The sequence below is a fragment of the Cetorhinus maximus genome, chromosome 8 (assembly GCF_964194155.1).
Source record: "Cetorhinus maximus chromosome 8, sCetMax3.hap1.1, whole genome shotgun sequence".
NCBI classification, from domain to species: Eukaryota; Metazoa; Chordata; class Chondrichthyes; order Lamniformes; family Cetorhinidae; genus Cetorhinus; species Cetorhinus maximus.
The window spans coordinates 44,541,922-44,557,229 of record NC_135886.1 but is presented as its reverse complement, the minus strand read 5'-3'; the positions used below and the strand labels follow the sequence as shown (position 1 = coordinate 44,557,229).

General features: G+C 42.2%; 1 protein-coding gene across 1 annotated transcript; it reads right to left on the bottom strand.

Moving 5' to 3' along the window:
* Positions 1-5,702: 5,702 nt before the first annotated feature.
* elf3 (E74-like factor 3 (ets domain transcription factor, epithelial-specific)) lies at positions 5,703-13,233 on the bottom strand. The gene is made up of 9 exons (XM_078546763.1): positions 13,099-13,233; positions 12,728-12,871; positions 11,853-12,083; positions 11,198-11,296; positions 10,235-10,360; positions 9,294-9,383; positions 8,433-8,549; positions 7,194-7,389; positions 5,703-6,653 (listed from the first exon to the last, which is right to left on the bottom strand). Exons 2-9 carry the CDS (start codon positions 12,861-12,863, stop codon positions 6,554-6,556), a joined length of 1,095 nt encoding a protein of 364 aa, XP_078402889.1. The 5' UTR covers positions 12,864-12,871; positions 13,099-13,233; the 3' UTR covers positions 5,703-6,553.
* Positions 13,234-15,308: the final 2,075 nt, after the last annotated feature.

Below are 15,308 nucleotides of genomic sequence, written 5' to 3'. Positions count from 1 at the left end.
GGTGAGGTCAGGGGCAAACACTCACGTGAGGATCCTGCACCACATCATCCCTCTCTCAATGCAACTGTGAGTGCTCTCTCTCCTGCTTTTGCCTCTGCTGCCATGCACTAATTATTTTTACTTTGGTTCACAGGGAGTTCTACCAAGTGACTGACACCCTCAGCCAGCCAGTCCCTCAGCTCCATCCACGTCCTCACCTCCAGCCAAGAGGACAGCTCTTGTATTGAAAAGTTGGAAATAAGCAGCCTGGAAGACCTGTCATGGCGCTTACCCACACCCTCCACCAGCACAGACACACGCCTCTGTGAGACCTAGATCTAAAACAGGTTCATGTTCACAATCTTGGGTCATCATGGACATGTGTCCTCGGCAGGAGGAGGCAAGTTCAGACGAACTACCCGGCACTCGGAGGACTGCTGGGGAAGGAGCAGCTATCAATCAAGTGATGAGCCTCTGGATTAGGCCTTCCAACTCACCGCGGAGAGTCAGCAGAAGACAGGGTAACATCACGCAGAGCTGTTGGAAGCCCTCAACAGAGTGGCACGCAAGTCAGGGTAGTGTGTCCGCCTGCTTTCTGACCAAGTGCTGTCCACATGTTTGTGTATGGGAATGATGGTGGATGCCATGGAGACCCTGGTCCAGCAGGGTCCCACTAGGTGATCCTTCCCCTCAAAGTGTCAGGCCGGGCCCCTTGGGCACCCAAAGGGAGGAGGGGTGGCAACTGGAAACCCCTGGGTCATCCACTCAGGAATCTCAGAGGCTGTCCTCTCCCTCCTAATCCCCTTTGCCTGTGAGCCCCTCAACCTCATCCTCTGTCACCGCAGAGGGAGCAGCTGGTCCACAGGAGGACAGCCAAAGCAATCCAGGGCCCCCAAGGCCTTGGCTCATCAGGTGACCAACGGCAAAATCCTCAGAGGCAACAGAACCAACCATTGCACAGGTTGTCTCCGCCCCTTCTGCGGATGTCAGGGCAGCATCTAGACGTGTTATGAAATCCTGATCACTGTTGACCCCCCTTGCATCACCTTCCACCTCCCTACTGTCCCCTATCAGCCACAAGCCTTTTCTTTTGGAGATGCCCAGGTGAACGTGTACGTTCCCTACATTCCCAGAAATTACACCCTCATGCACATTGACCCCTCCAGACCTCCTCCTTTCCACCCCCTGGGTCCGTGTCTACCTCTGAGTCCCCATCACCCACCCTCACTGTCCCTTCTACCGGTACCATTGCACCCTCATACTCCCACCCTAAAGCTCGCTTTGCCCTCTCTCATTCTCTCCATTCCCTCCTACCACGCACACCCTCATTTCACACCCCAGGAGGCAGTCATCGACTCCATAGACCCCTCTCTTGCACATTCACCTGGACACCCCCCCCTTTTACTCCTTCATTCCCCAGGAATCCTATCTCCTCCTGACCCCTTCATCCCCTAGATTCCTTCCTCCCCCGGACTCCTTTCCCCCTCTGAATGCCTTCCTTCCCCCGGACTCCTTTCCCCCTCCAGAATCCTTCTTCTCCCTGGACTTCATCCCCCCACTCCGAACTTCTTCCTCCACCCGAACTCCTTCCCCCCCTTCAAACTCCTTCCCCCTGCCCAACTCCTTTCCCCCTCTGAACTCCTTCCCTTACACCTTCCTCCCCCCTTACACCAACTTCTCCAACCTGTTGTATTCTCCCCATTAAACCCTCCTCACACCACACACCCGCCCCCCTCAGCACCTTTATTCCCGCCTTCCCAAATTCACCCCACCAACACCTTCATTCCCCTACTCCCGAACTCACCCCCCCCACCCGACACACCTTTCTCTCCCATTCAAACCTATACCTTCCTCTCCACCCCTGGATGACCTTTCGTTGCAGGCCATGGCCAAGGCACTGAAGTCCCGAAGCAGACACTCAATGGTGATTTTCCACCTTCCGTGAGCTGTTCCATGGCAGAGTCATGTCCATGAGAATCCACCCAGCATGCAATGCACATTCCTCCAGGGTCCCGTTGCTGCCGGGCTCCAGCATCTTCTGCTCCTCGGATGTCCATGATGTGAGCAAGGCCCTGACGGTAAGTCCTGAATTCTGCGCATCGCACTTGTCAAGACACGTTCCTCACCGGCGTGTTTTCCCGACGATGTGGGCAGTAAATTTGACGTGGGGCATGATTCTGGTGAGCTGGGCTTATAATGATATGCAGATGTGTTTCAATGAAGTTTCCAACATGCATCAGTAGGAAATGTGGCCCGCCATTGACGGGCGGAGCGAACAATTGTGATCTGGTTCCAAGACAGCGAGAAGCCAATTTTTGGGCTTCCCGCTATATTGTCCACTCACGCCCGCCCTGAAGCCCGACACCAGTGGGTACAGAACATTCTGACCACTGTTTTTTTGAATGAGATTTTAAACCTAGGCCCTGTCACTCTTTGGAGGAAGAGCGGGGGGGGAATTCTCTTAGTGCCCTGGCCAACAACCAGCCTTAACCAGCACTGACAAACAATTATCTGGTCATTACGTTTGCTGTTTATGGGACTTTGCTGAGCACAAATTTGTTGCAACATTTGCTGCATCACAACTGAGCCTACACTACAAAAAAAAACTTCATTAGCTGTAGATCTCTTTGGCTCAGCACTGGGGTCATGAATGAAATAAACAAAGTCTCCCTTTGTCACCATCTTTGCTATTTGCATGTACCTTTGGTTCTTTTTAAACATCATTCATTGTCTCATTACAATGATTTTTTTCTATAATCTAACAATCCCCCACATTTCATTTAACCAGACCGCAAGGCATTCACTCTCTGTGATCAGATGCTTCGCTTTTTGTTGTTCTCCTTCCTATTTTTGTTCAATTCTATTACATATTTCTCTCTCAGTTTTCAGTTCTGAAGAAGTTCTACATGAAATGTAACCCTTATTTCCCTTTTTACAGTTTCTGATCAAAATGTTCTGTAGTTCCAGCTCTTTCTGCTTTTGTTTCAAATATCCTGCATTTTCAGATTTTTATTTAATTGTTGAATGGTTTCCAACAATTCCATATCCACCTTATCACTTTTATTTCAATCTCATTGCAATATAGTTATTGCTAATAATGTTATTTCCCCATAATCAACTGTTGGTAATGACTTACCAAATACACAGCAGTTACATTGGAAATATTGCTCCTTCCATGATCATCAATGAAGCAAAATTCAATAGTTGTGGACCTCAGCATTGTAGGGTGATGTGAGGGACAAAACACGGATCCAAAACTGAATCTAGCTGCATCTGTGATTATATATGCAATCATAGAATCATAGGAGGCTATTCAGGTCACCATGCCTGCCCTTGTTCTTTGAAGAAGTTATCCAATTAGTCCCACTGAACTGCTCTTCCCCATTGCTCATCAAATTGTTCCCCTTTACGTATTTATCCAATTCCCTTTTGAAAGTTACAATTGAATTTGTTTCCACCGCCCTCTCAGGCAGTGTATTCCAGATCATAACAACTAGCTGTGTAAAAAAAAGTGTCTGCTCATTTCATCGCTGGGTTGTTTGCCTATTATCTTAAATCAATGTCCTCTGTTTACTGACCCTCCTGCCAGTGGAAACAGTTTCTCCCTATCTACTCTATTAAATCTCCTCTTACCAATCTCTCGGCCCTAAGGAAAACAATCTTCTCTAATCTTTTCACATAACAGAGTCCCTCATCCCTGATACCATTCTAGTAAAATGCATTCAATATAAAAACAACAAACTCCCTGGATTGAAATGTCTTTTACCCTTACTGCACTAATGTGGAGGGAACGCACCTTCAGCGTCAGAAAGATACCTGGCCAAGCAGTAGATGTGGTCTACTTGGTCCATTTGATATGAAAAAAATAGATTGGCTGCAATCTAAGCTGTGTCATTCTATAGACAACTGGCCCTGGAGAGAAAATCAAAGCCCTGTGTTTTTGCATTCAGTTCACAATCCTACCGCGGACAATGAGTCCCAGGAGATAGAGAAAGGGACATAAATAATCAGACGTAAAACAAAGTAGATAGGAAAAAATTAAAAGCAAAATCAAAATGATAAATAAAAACAATGGAAAGGGGAAAAGGCAAGGCAGGAGGAGCTAATGTAAAGTTTCTCACCATTTTTATTGCCATTTAATATTAAATTGTGCAAATATTCCAGTGAGGAGGTCTTGTGGCACAATGGGTAGTGTCCCTGTCTCTGAGCCAGAAGCTCTGGGTTTGAGTCACTTCAGGGCTCGATGGCTAAGGAAGGCACGTTCATAACGTGGCCAAACAGGTTGAGTATCAACCTGTAAATCCTTCCAACATGGCAGGTGGTAAGAGTGGGAGAGATTCCTGGTTAGCTATGTGATGGAAAGAAATTGGAGCCTCTACCTTCACTAACCATAGCTCCAGGACTACACCATGCATGTAAAAGTGCAGTTGCCATAGCAACTCAGGAGCCAGTTGGCTCAGTTGGATGAAAAGCCAGAGTGGATCAGAATCGTGCCAAAAGCACTGGGGTCAATCCCTGTTCCAGATCCCATACCTGCCTCCTTGCCCTACTCATGATGGAGGCATTGGCACTGTGGGTTGGACCTGCCCTCAGGTAGAGAACTCAAGAAATCTTACACTAACAAAGCTACTGCTGACATCTTAGTGGCTTTATTATGCTATGATGTTGGTGTTTGTTTCAGCATCAAATACCAGGGAATTTGGAATCTGCCTAGATTTGCTGGCAATCTAAGGGTTAATAGCATTCAAGAGTTTAGGTGACAGTTATAAACCATTTATGCTTCTTTCTCCTGGTTTATATTACCTGAACCCCTTGAGGAGACTTTTACCTAGCAATCTCTCACAAGTATTCATTAGTCTCTATAGTAATGTGTGTGTGCATGTTATTACCAGATGAGAAATCTGGTGCACCTATTGTACTCAAGTGGAATCACATTACTTATTGTCCTTGTATTCTTTCACATACATCAGTTTGTCTCTATGTTCCTATCTTGTGTTATAAGTAAGCTCAAAATTGATATGAAATTTGACATCCCACCCACCTCAGTTAGCTTAACTCTAGACTCTGCTGGTAGTCATAACTCACTCCACTTCGCTATTATGGTGCATGACCTCAACCAAATCATTAAACTGAGTTGTTGTTTTTGATTCATTGCCAGCATTCTGTTACCCAGTGATTACTAGAATGCATATTTCCCCCCACCCCCTCCACCACTTCCAATCTTCCCTTAATATTTGCTTTTAAACTCACTTTAGCTATTGGACACAGTCTTTTCAAAATAGCTTCATTTGAATAAAGTTATCCAATAAAAAGCTACTCAATTATAAAATGCTTGGATCATATTATGATCCGGCTGTATTAATATATAAACTGAAGGAATAGGTCCCCTTGTGACAAAAGCACTAAGTAAGGCACCACACTCAGCTTGACAAGAGTCCACAATTGATCATGCTGATGCACTGCTCTCATGAGCTGGAGATTAAGTCATCATTGGAATAGATTACAGAACTTTTCTCTTCATCCAACTGGGCTGTTCCCAAAGTGGGAGCATTTGGAGACAATGAAACAACGTCCAAAGTAACGTCTGACTTGTGACACTGACAAAATCCCATTTCCAAATGGAAAGACTGATTTGAGTGCAAGAAAAGTGAATGTGCAATCCCAAGACTATAAACATCATGATCCACTTGTCATTTGAAAAAACAGTTGATGATTCAGGCAAGTTTGGAATTTAAATCTGTTTTTATTTGCAAAATATCAATGTATTCCATAGGAAAATAAAGTACATACAGATCCATAATTATGTTTAGGGACTTAAAATTTCTTACAAAATCTATGCAATCTATTTAGAGAATATTTACCCTCGGGTCTCTTCAAATCATATGTACAGTCACATTCCTGTGGAAATTGCACCAGTCCAGCTGAATAAGTTTCCAACATTTCAAATTGCCATGAAGGAATGTCAATATATATTTTTACACATTAGGTTATCAATCTCTAAAATAAACTTTACTGCAAAACACACTTCTCATGCGTAAGCAACACATTTCTATGAATAAGCAACAGAATGAGTCCTGCAATACAGCCACATTGTCCATATTCACACCACGGCACATGCTCAGATTGGTACTCCTGAAGCAACAATAACACCTGGACAGAACAGAGATTGGAGCTGTTCACATTTGCCCACAGTCTGAAATACCTGTTGTGCACTCCATGGGTTTTGTCAAACAGCTTGTAGCGTGTTCATAACAGTTTAAAAATTGGTTTAATAACCTACTTTGGCCCAAATATAGGCTTACTATTTCCAGTGCCACCTTTATGACACACACTTTTGGCCCTGAAAGGCTGGAGTCTGATAAATGTAGAGAATTAAAAATAAAAAATAAAAATGCATCCATCTCTTCATAAAATTCACTACTTAAATGCCCATGGAGCACATCCCCCAAATGGAGCAAGTCTTAAATCCATTGCAGCCTGGGTTAGCTCACTCCCACTGATGGAATTTGTTTGCCAGCAAACATATCTGTAGAGTTAGTGAATTTTTAAATGGAAGAAAAAAAAAATATTCTGATCAAGCATCTTCAACTCTCCAACCACTGGAGTTCTTCCCAAATTTGTAGACCAGCCTCCGCCCATCTACTCGTTCCAGAATTTCACGCTTGTAATAATATCTGCAAGAGAATGGGGAACAGTTAGAGCGGATTATACCCTTGCATTTCTCTCTTAACAACTCTGTACTCCTATCAAGGATGTTGCTCAGCAACGGGATGTTTAGCTAGTTCTTAATTCATCTGTCTAACTGAAAGGATCATAATTAAGATGTATACCATATAATTATCACTCTCGACTCAGATCCATAGAGATTGAACTCCATTGCCAAATTCTCCTCTCCCCAGATCTTGGGGCATTCATCAGCCAAGATGGCAGACAGATGTTCCACTAGTCTAAGCAGTAGGAGGGATGCCATAGTCCCTCCAAGTAACCCAGTGCTAGCCTTAGATGTATGAATCACCATTTCATGCGGAGTCAAAAACCTGGAACTCTCTATTCAACAACACTGCAAGAGTGCCTTTAGCACAGGGACAGCAATGCTTCAAGGTAGCAGCTCACCACCACCTTAGAGGGAAACTAAGGACAGGCAATAAATGCCAAATCGTGCCCAGAGCTTGGGATGAATCTAAACATAAACCTCTCCTGCAAGATCTGCTCACCTCATGGCTCGGCTGAGTTTTTCATAGGTCATGCTGCTGTTCTTTTTCTTTTCACCCCAGAGCTGTGCAACAGCCTCAGATTTTAGAAATTTAAAGATTCCTTCTGACCGGTCTTCCCATTTCAGAAGGCCATTGTTGATCTCTGGATGAAGAAGGATATCCCTTATAAATTCCCAGAGGTGTGTTCCACGTGGGGCTGCAAAACACAAGACAGAGGGGTGAATTTAAAGGCAAAAAAAAAAAAAGGGTTAAATATACAGACGCAACAGAAATCAAAACAGCTACTGAAAGAAGTCTATACAACATGCAGGGTATTAGGAATAGGGATTGAATATCTAACAGTTTGAACTCTTGTCACCAATGGACAAAAAAAAAGGGACATAGGTTGTTAGCAAACCATTAATCAACAAATTCTTCTTAGTCAGTCAAGTGTTTTGATGTTACTGAAGATATTATGGCATCTCCAAGTTAGGAAATAGTACCAACCAATAAGGCTCAGGTCACATTTTAAAGGTCATTGACCTATAACATTAAACTACACTTTTCTCTTCAGACACTGCCAGACTGGAGTATTTCCAGCATTTTCTGGAATTATTTCACATTTCCAGCAATGCTTTGCTATTGTATAAGTCCCCAGTCCTGTCAGCTTAACCAAAAATCATAAAAGTTAGAACCTCAAAACTAAATGTCACGAAGTGCTACATGCAAAGAATTACTTTTGAAGGACATTGCGAGAGCAGCCTCTGTAACTATAGCCATCGACCATATCCCGCAAACACGAATAACCAGTTGGTCTAGTTTAGCGTGATAGTGAGTGAGACAATGAAAGGAACAATGTGATCCAAAAGGAAAACAAACAAACAGTCTGTGGGGCTATTAAGGGGACAGATTTGAGAATAGAGCCTAACAGGTGGAAATTAGTCAAAAAAAAGAGCTATAGTTGAGTTTCTCTCATCTGGAGAAAAATTCCATTAAGAATGTTTTTTTCAGCCTTTTGACTGGAGCTTTTTTTTTAAGGCAAGTTTATTTCATGGAATCATAGAATGGTTACAGCAAGGAGGCCACTCAGCCTATCACGTCTGTGCTGGCTCTCGGCAAGTGTAACTCAATTAGTCCCACTTTTTTTTCTCCATAGCCCTCCAAATTTCCGGTCTTCAGATAATTATCTAATTGTCTTCTGAAGGCCTCGATTTGATGATGCAGGTTTTTAATACCATGGCAGCATCACTAATCACTTACAATGTTTACTTTTCTTGGTTTCTACACAGTTCTTCTCTTCTTTGCCAAGTTTTCTTGGTCTGCCTCGTCCTCGTTTGGGAGGGTTGGCATCACAGTTTGAAATTTTAGGAAATCCTTCTGCAGTTAAACAAAAAAAAGTGAAAAAATTATCCACATAATACTGGATTGGCTACTGGTCAAACAAATACATATTGGAATTGAGAAAGTGGTTTCAGATACAGTGTTGAAAGGATCAATTACTGAAAGAATTAATGGTTCTTTACCTTGAAAGAAAGGGTATTAATAAGAATGGTTCTATCAAGGATATTTGATTAACTACACACAAATTGTTAACAATGGAGCATTTTTATCAAGACTATTTAAGCAATGGATGTCAATTTTAATAGAAATTTATATAATTAAGAATTTATGGGAAAAATAGATTAGCACAAGGTCTTCTAGGATCTGGATTCAAGGCTAACTCAATAGGTAATGGAAGTCTATTCCTCTCAATATCTGTAGAACTTAGCAAAGTAAGACACCACTCCAGTGTTAAACCAGAATTCAATCTTCATTGACATTAGATAACAAAGTTTATTCACAGTAGCTCTGATAAAAATGAAAATTTTAAGAGCAAACCTCCATGCAAGACACTACAGAGAGTGTTTAAATAGGGCAATACCAGGACAGCTAACCCTGACCTAAGAAAGCATGATACATTAGAAAGAAAAGCAGTTCCAATGATCAATTGATAAAAGAAATATAAAAAGAAAATCCCTCAACCCTCTCCTCCACCCCAGGAATGAAAAAGTGAACATAAGTGTGCAAGTTGCTGCATGTTATGCTATTTGTCCCCTTAAAGCAAATTGAAGAAATGTTTACCATTTTGTGTTGCATATTGACTGTTTGTTATTGAGGGATCAAAATCGGATTCACTTCCACCGGAGTCTGGAGAATTGGGAGCTTGGGAACCTGCAACACACCGAGAATGTAGCACATTAATCAAGTTCATTTAGTTAGACAGCAAAACCAACAGTAAAGAGAGCATTAAAATTGAAGTGCAATAAACTATCAAAAACAATTTTCAATTAACTGGCTTGAGTCTGAAGAGATTTACCAAAATCCAGTTAGAAGTAATATGAATATTAAAAGGCATGGTGGAAGTGACTGAGAATTCAGCCTCACACTCCCTATCCCCAAAATAACAAAGACCCAACTAAGTGCCGCAATGGTACACCCTTCTCTTGCTGGTAGTCAAGGTGGAAGCCAGTAGATGGGTCAACATTGTGCATAGAAGTGTTCATCACAGGTGGGAGGACAAGATGTCCTTCTATTTATAGACCCACTGAAGATACCACCTGCTGACGAACCATAAGCCAGGACTGAATGACCACAATAAGCACAAGCACACAGTCCCTCAAAAATCAGAGGGAAATGAATACCTGGTAACTCGAACTCAAGGCTAAAGTTTTGTTTATTTCCAAAAAAAAGCATGCAATAGTGGAATCCATATAGTTCCTATATTGACTCATGCTGATCTACACAATAGATTCATTTAGAAGAAGTTCAGTACAGGAAGCAATGGCTTTTGGCAGCTTACTGTAAAAGATTAAAAAGAACTTCAGTAAATTAGCTGGATTATTTCATTGGCTGCTCAGATTACTGTGCTACCAAAATACTTTCAAACAATGTCCAGCTTTTAGTTAAAACCTAGTGAGCTCAGTCCACCTATCAACTATATGCACCTGCTAAACTAGCTGTTTGTAGAAGGCTAGGATTGCCATGTACATGTGTTGGGATTCTGTAACAAAGAGCTCGTTTACCTGGATTGGAGTCATCAATGCTGTATGGAGAGGTGGGTGCAGATTCATACCCAGGATCACTGGGTAGGAAATCAGGCAAGGTTTTCCAATGATCTGGTGAGTCTTCATTGTCCAAATCATTCCAGGCTAGGAGCAAAAGAAATGAGTTTGTTAGGGTAGAACATGCTTACACAAACCACGACAGATAAAAAGCCACCTTAAAACACAAACATCACCATAAGATTTTTTTTAAAACTTTCCCATGTTTGTTCAACCAAGGACACAGCAGTTGGCAGATAAGAGAGATCAAACTCCATTAGTGCTAAACAACAGTTAGTATCATTTTCATTGCCAGAGATAAGCAATCACTTGCACTTCCTAGAAACCTGTAAAGGTACCTCAAGTTCCTAAACAACTCTCCTTCCTTCTTGCATCCCGATGCAAGAAATTTGACTTGATCAATTTGTTTTGAGCTTGTAATGACCAAGCACATTTTAGACAAAAAATGAGAGTTTATAAACTAGCAGATTTTAAGCTTCAAAATGGCTACATTTCTCCTTCTTCAAATCTTCCCAACCCTCAGACTTTTAAAATTCAAGCTTTGCATCACCTTTCCAGGATAGGTCAATTTCACCTCTATTCACTAATTTTAGCAAGGCAAAAAAAGAGCCAGCATGTAGAGTAGGGTTCCAGACGTAAACAGAGGCTATTTTGTTCATGTAATAATAGGGAATATAGCCCAAACCCTTAACCCAGCTCATCTTCCCTCCTGCATCATGAATCTTGGTCCTTCAAGAACCAAACATTATGCCCCTTTCTCCAAATTACCAAAGGGCTTGGTCTCTCCTTTCTGGAAACTGCTAGCACCCCAACGAAGCCCCAGAATAAAGGTTCTCATATAGGTCAACTCAAAGTTCAATGCGGTAACTAATACCCGTGAGATCCTGAATGCATAGCCCTCATTCTGCTAAAAAAAAAACTTACTAATTACAGTGTCCAGAAACTTGTACTCGCTACAGTCTTCAGGCAGGATGCTTGGCAAGAAAATGTCACTGAAGTCGTCAGGCAGCATCAGATCAAAACCTGGTATCAATGGAAAACAAAATTAATCAATTTTTCATGCACAGATGTCCAAAATTAAAATAAATTGCAAGACTTGTTCATACAAGATATAAAAGAACAGGCTTACTGCAGGTATTGGATACCATACACTTACTGAACAATTTAAGTTCAGTGACCTTTTAGATGGCCACAATATTCATGTGAATTGCTAATTAACTGTCAAAAAGGCTCACTAAAGCAGGTCTTTTTTTGTTTCCAGTTTCTTTACGAATACCACAGTCAGTGGATATTAGCTCTATGGTCATTGTAGATCAAAAATGATCAAATGCAAGCTCCCCATTTCTCCTAGGTTATTGCTAACTGACACTGGCACTAGTCACCACATTCAAGAGTGAAGACTAGTCGTAACCCCTCATGCTCATAATTGATACTCTCTATAGTTTCCTTCCAATGTATTCTGACTGAACATTCCAGTGTTTGCACTGGGCATTTTCCATTAGGGCAGAGACTAGGCAGCACCATGGATAAACAAACACTGCCTAGCTGATGGTTGTCATACAATGACTGCGCTACTTACTGTTTTTGCTTAAATCCTGGTGACTTTTGTAGAGCTCTTCCCCCAACGGACCAAAGATAGCTACCAGTTGGCTCTTTGTCAGTGCCCGAAGAGTGCTCCCATCCATGTCACAGAAGGACAGGTCAATATTGTTCGCATCGTACTTGTGCTTCTCGACATGGTAACTGATCCACTCCAGGACGTGCTGCTTACTCCACAACTGAGGATCAAGTTGAAACCAAGAGGTGGAATCTAGATGTAAAAGAAACCAATTCAATAAAAAGGTGGCCAGGTGATTTGCCCACAGTATCAATAGGTGTATCACCTTGTAAAACCGCCCAACTCTTCTCCCAAGTCAAACTATGACTATATGAATTAGCACAATTTGTATTTACATCAGCATCCAAGTCAAATCAAATATGCACTTTGAATATTTACTGGATACCAACAGATGGTTAATGATGATTTTATATGAGGCAATTACCAGGTAATCTTGTCTGAGAGCACAGTCACAAACATGAAGACCAGCAGAAAGAATCCCCAATGGATCCCATGTTAAGCTGTTAAAATTGTCCATGATAATAATGACAAACTTATTGAAATTGGTGACTGGTTATTTTCATCATGGAAACAGTTGCCAAACGAGGCAGGTGTATAGCAACAGCTTTGGGTTACCCTGGTTAAATTACACCCTGTGAGGAACATTCATAAACCTGACTCGATCAGGAGCAATCTCAGATTATTAATATTCTGGTTTACCATCAATCTACCAAATCACTTCAACATCAGTCTTTAACAATTTAAAAACAACAGCTATTTATCTGAGGTGTTATACTTCAGCCGGCATATTCCCCCCAATCTCCCCTCTCCCACTCAGTTGGGTACCCCGCTCTTACCGAGCATGTCTGTTGGTAACATTGGGATGTGAAGTTGTTCCTTGACTCCCGTGGAGAGGGGCTGATTTTCTTCAGTCTGATACATAGAGCGCATCACATCAGTCAGAATATTGCCAATCCCATAGGTTGAAGCCATAGTAACTCCTGCAGGTATGGAATTTTTAATATTAAAGTCTAGAGAAGCAAACGCGAATATCTAGATCCCAATCTGCATAAAGCGGGTGCAGCATGAAAAAAAAAATCCAAGCCTCGCAATTTGAAAATAGGTGAATTTGAACAATTTCTTATTAAAATGAAGTGAGGGTATTGTAGTTTTCTACTCGCACTGCGAAATCTGCTTATACAATGCTCGGTTTAAAAATAAAACCTACCTCTACGAACCAACTCCGGTTCAGCAAAAACTCGAATTGTAATCCGTACTTTGGGTTGCTTCTCAGTAGCTGTTTGCACCCTGACTGGAAACTCTCACATCCACCCACACACACCTGCCTTTTACCCGGACTGTCTCGGCTTTTTGCGGCTTCTCTGTTTATAAAGGATTCGCCTGGAATCACGAGGTGAGCTCTCCAGCCAGCAACCCCACCTTTAGGGGAATTCCTACCTGAGAGAGGGCCATGGCCACTGGAGTGATTTGCATAAAAGAGAGAGAATACATTATATTATACACCTGGAAATTGGCCAACCCCCCCACCCCCCACCCAGTGACGGGAAACCAGGCCCCTCCCATTAATCATGGCCAGAGAGTTCAAGCCAACAGGTTTTGTAATACTTTCAGATATGTGTGAAATATTATGACTTTATCATGGGGAAAGTTATAAGATTGCGATTAAACTCGAGTTGGATGTGTTTTCCAATTGTTTCTATTTATTTCCCAACCAGAAAGCTGCAAAATGGTAAATAATTGTCTCTTTGCAGAACTGTGAATGGTTTCAACGCTGCGGTTTAACAATTGGCAGAGCAGTCCGTGACTCGCCCTGCTGCCACTCACACAGCTTCTTGAGCTGCCTGTGTGTGTGTGGAGACTCTGACTCAGCGGGATGCTGTGTATTGCTTTCTATCAAACTGAGCCAAGTTGAGGTTACACCTGCTCCAGTTCAGGTGAACAGGTGTATGGACCGTCACCCTGTTCTCTGCTGCCCCCGTATGGTTCATGTGGAAGAAGCGCCTCAGCGCTGAGTGCCAGTGTTGGGAGTTGGCCATTCCCAAAGCCTGTTCTCCATTCACTAAGATCATGGTTGATCTGTACCTCAACTCCATTTAGCTGCCTTAGCTTCATAACCCTTGATACCTTCGTCTAGCAAAAATCTATTGACCCTAGTCTCCAGTTCACTTGGTGGGAGAGGATCCTAGATTTCCACTACCCTTAATGTGAAAAATTGCTTCCTAATTTCCCCCCTAACAGGCCTGCTCTAATGTTAATATTGTGTCTCCTTGTTCTTGATTCTGCTAGCAAAGGAAATAATTTCTGCATCAAATTCTTTTAACATTTTATACACCATGGCCAGATCACTTCAATCTTTAGTACTCAAGGGAATACAAACCTAATTTATGCAGCCCGACCTCCTAATTCAGAGCTGTGGCTCCACAGCCACAGGCTGCCTATTAAGGGCTCACGTGTGACTCCCAACCTTGATGGATCAAGCCCATTTTGATGATAATTAAAAGGCTTTCTTGTCTAAAACTTTTTTTAACATTATACTTGTGAGAAAGTGTCATTCAGTTAACAGCTCTTTTGTAAAAGCTTTTAAAATGTTGTCGAAATGTCTCTCATTTTTCATTATTACTGGCATTTGAGTAAAAAGAAAAGAATAACTTGCATTTATAGAACCATAGAACCATAGAAAAGTTACAGCACAGAAGGAGGCCATTCAGCCGATCTTGTCCATGCCAGCCCGAGGACACCCAGGTGCCCTTTTTAATCCCACCTTCCTGCACCCGGCCCATAGCCCTGCAACTTACAGCACTCAAGATGCAGATCCAGGTACTTTTTAAAGAAGTTTAGAGTTTCTGCCTCTACCACCAACTTGGGCAGCGAATTCCAGACACCCACTACCCTCTGCGTAAAAAAGTTCTTCCTCGTGTCCCCCCTACACCTTCTGCCACTTATCTTGAATCTATGTACCCGGTTCTAGAATTCTCCACCAAGGGAAACAATTTTATCCTGTCCACTCTATCTATTCCCCTCATAATTTTGTATACCTCAATCAAGTCACCTCTCAGCCTTCTTTGTTCTAAGGAAAATAACTCCAACCTATCCAATCTCTCCTCGTAGCTACACTTTTCTAACCCTGCCAACATTCTTGTAAACCTCCTCTGCACTCTCTCCAGAGCTATTATGACCTCCCTGTAATGTGGTGGCCAAAGCTGTACACAATACTCCAGTTGTGGCCTCACCAGTGTTTGAAACAATTCCAACATTATATCCTTACTTTTATATTCTATACCTCTGCCAATGAAGGAGAGCATTCCATATGCCTTCTTTACAACCTTGTCTACTTGAACTAATGCCTTCAGGGACCTGTGTACTTGTATATGGGGCATTTCTTGACCATTGGACGTCTCAAAGCACTTTACAGCCAAT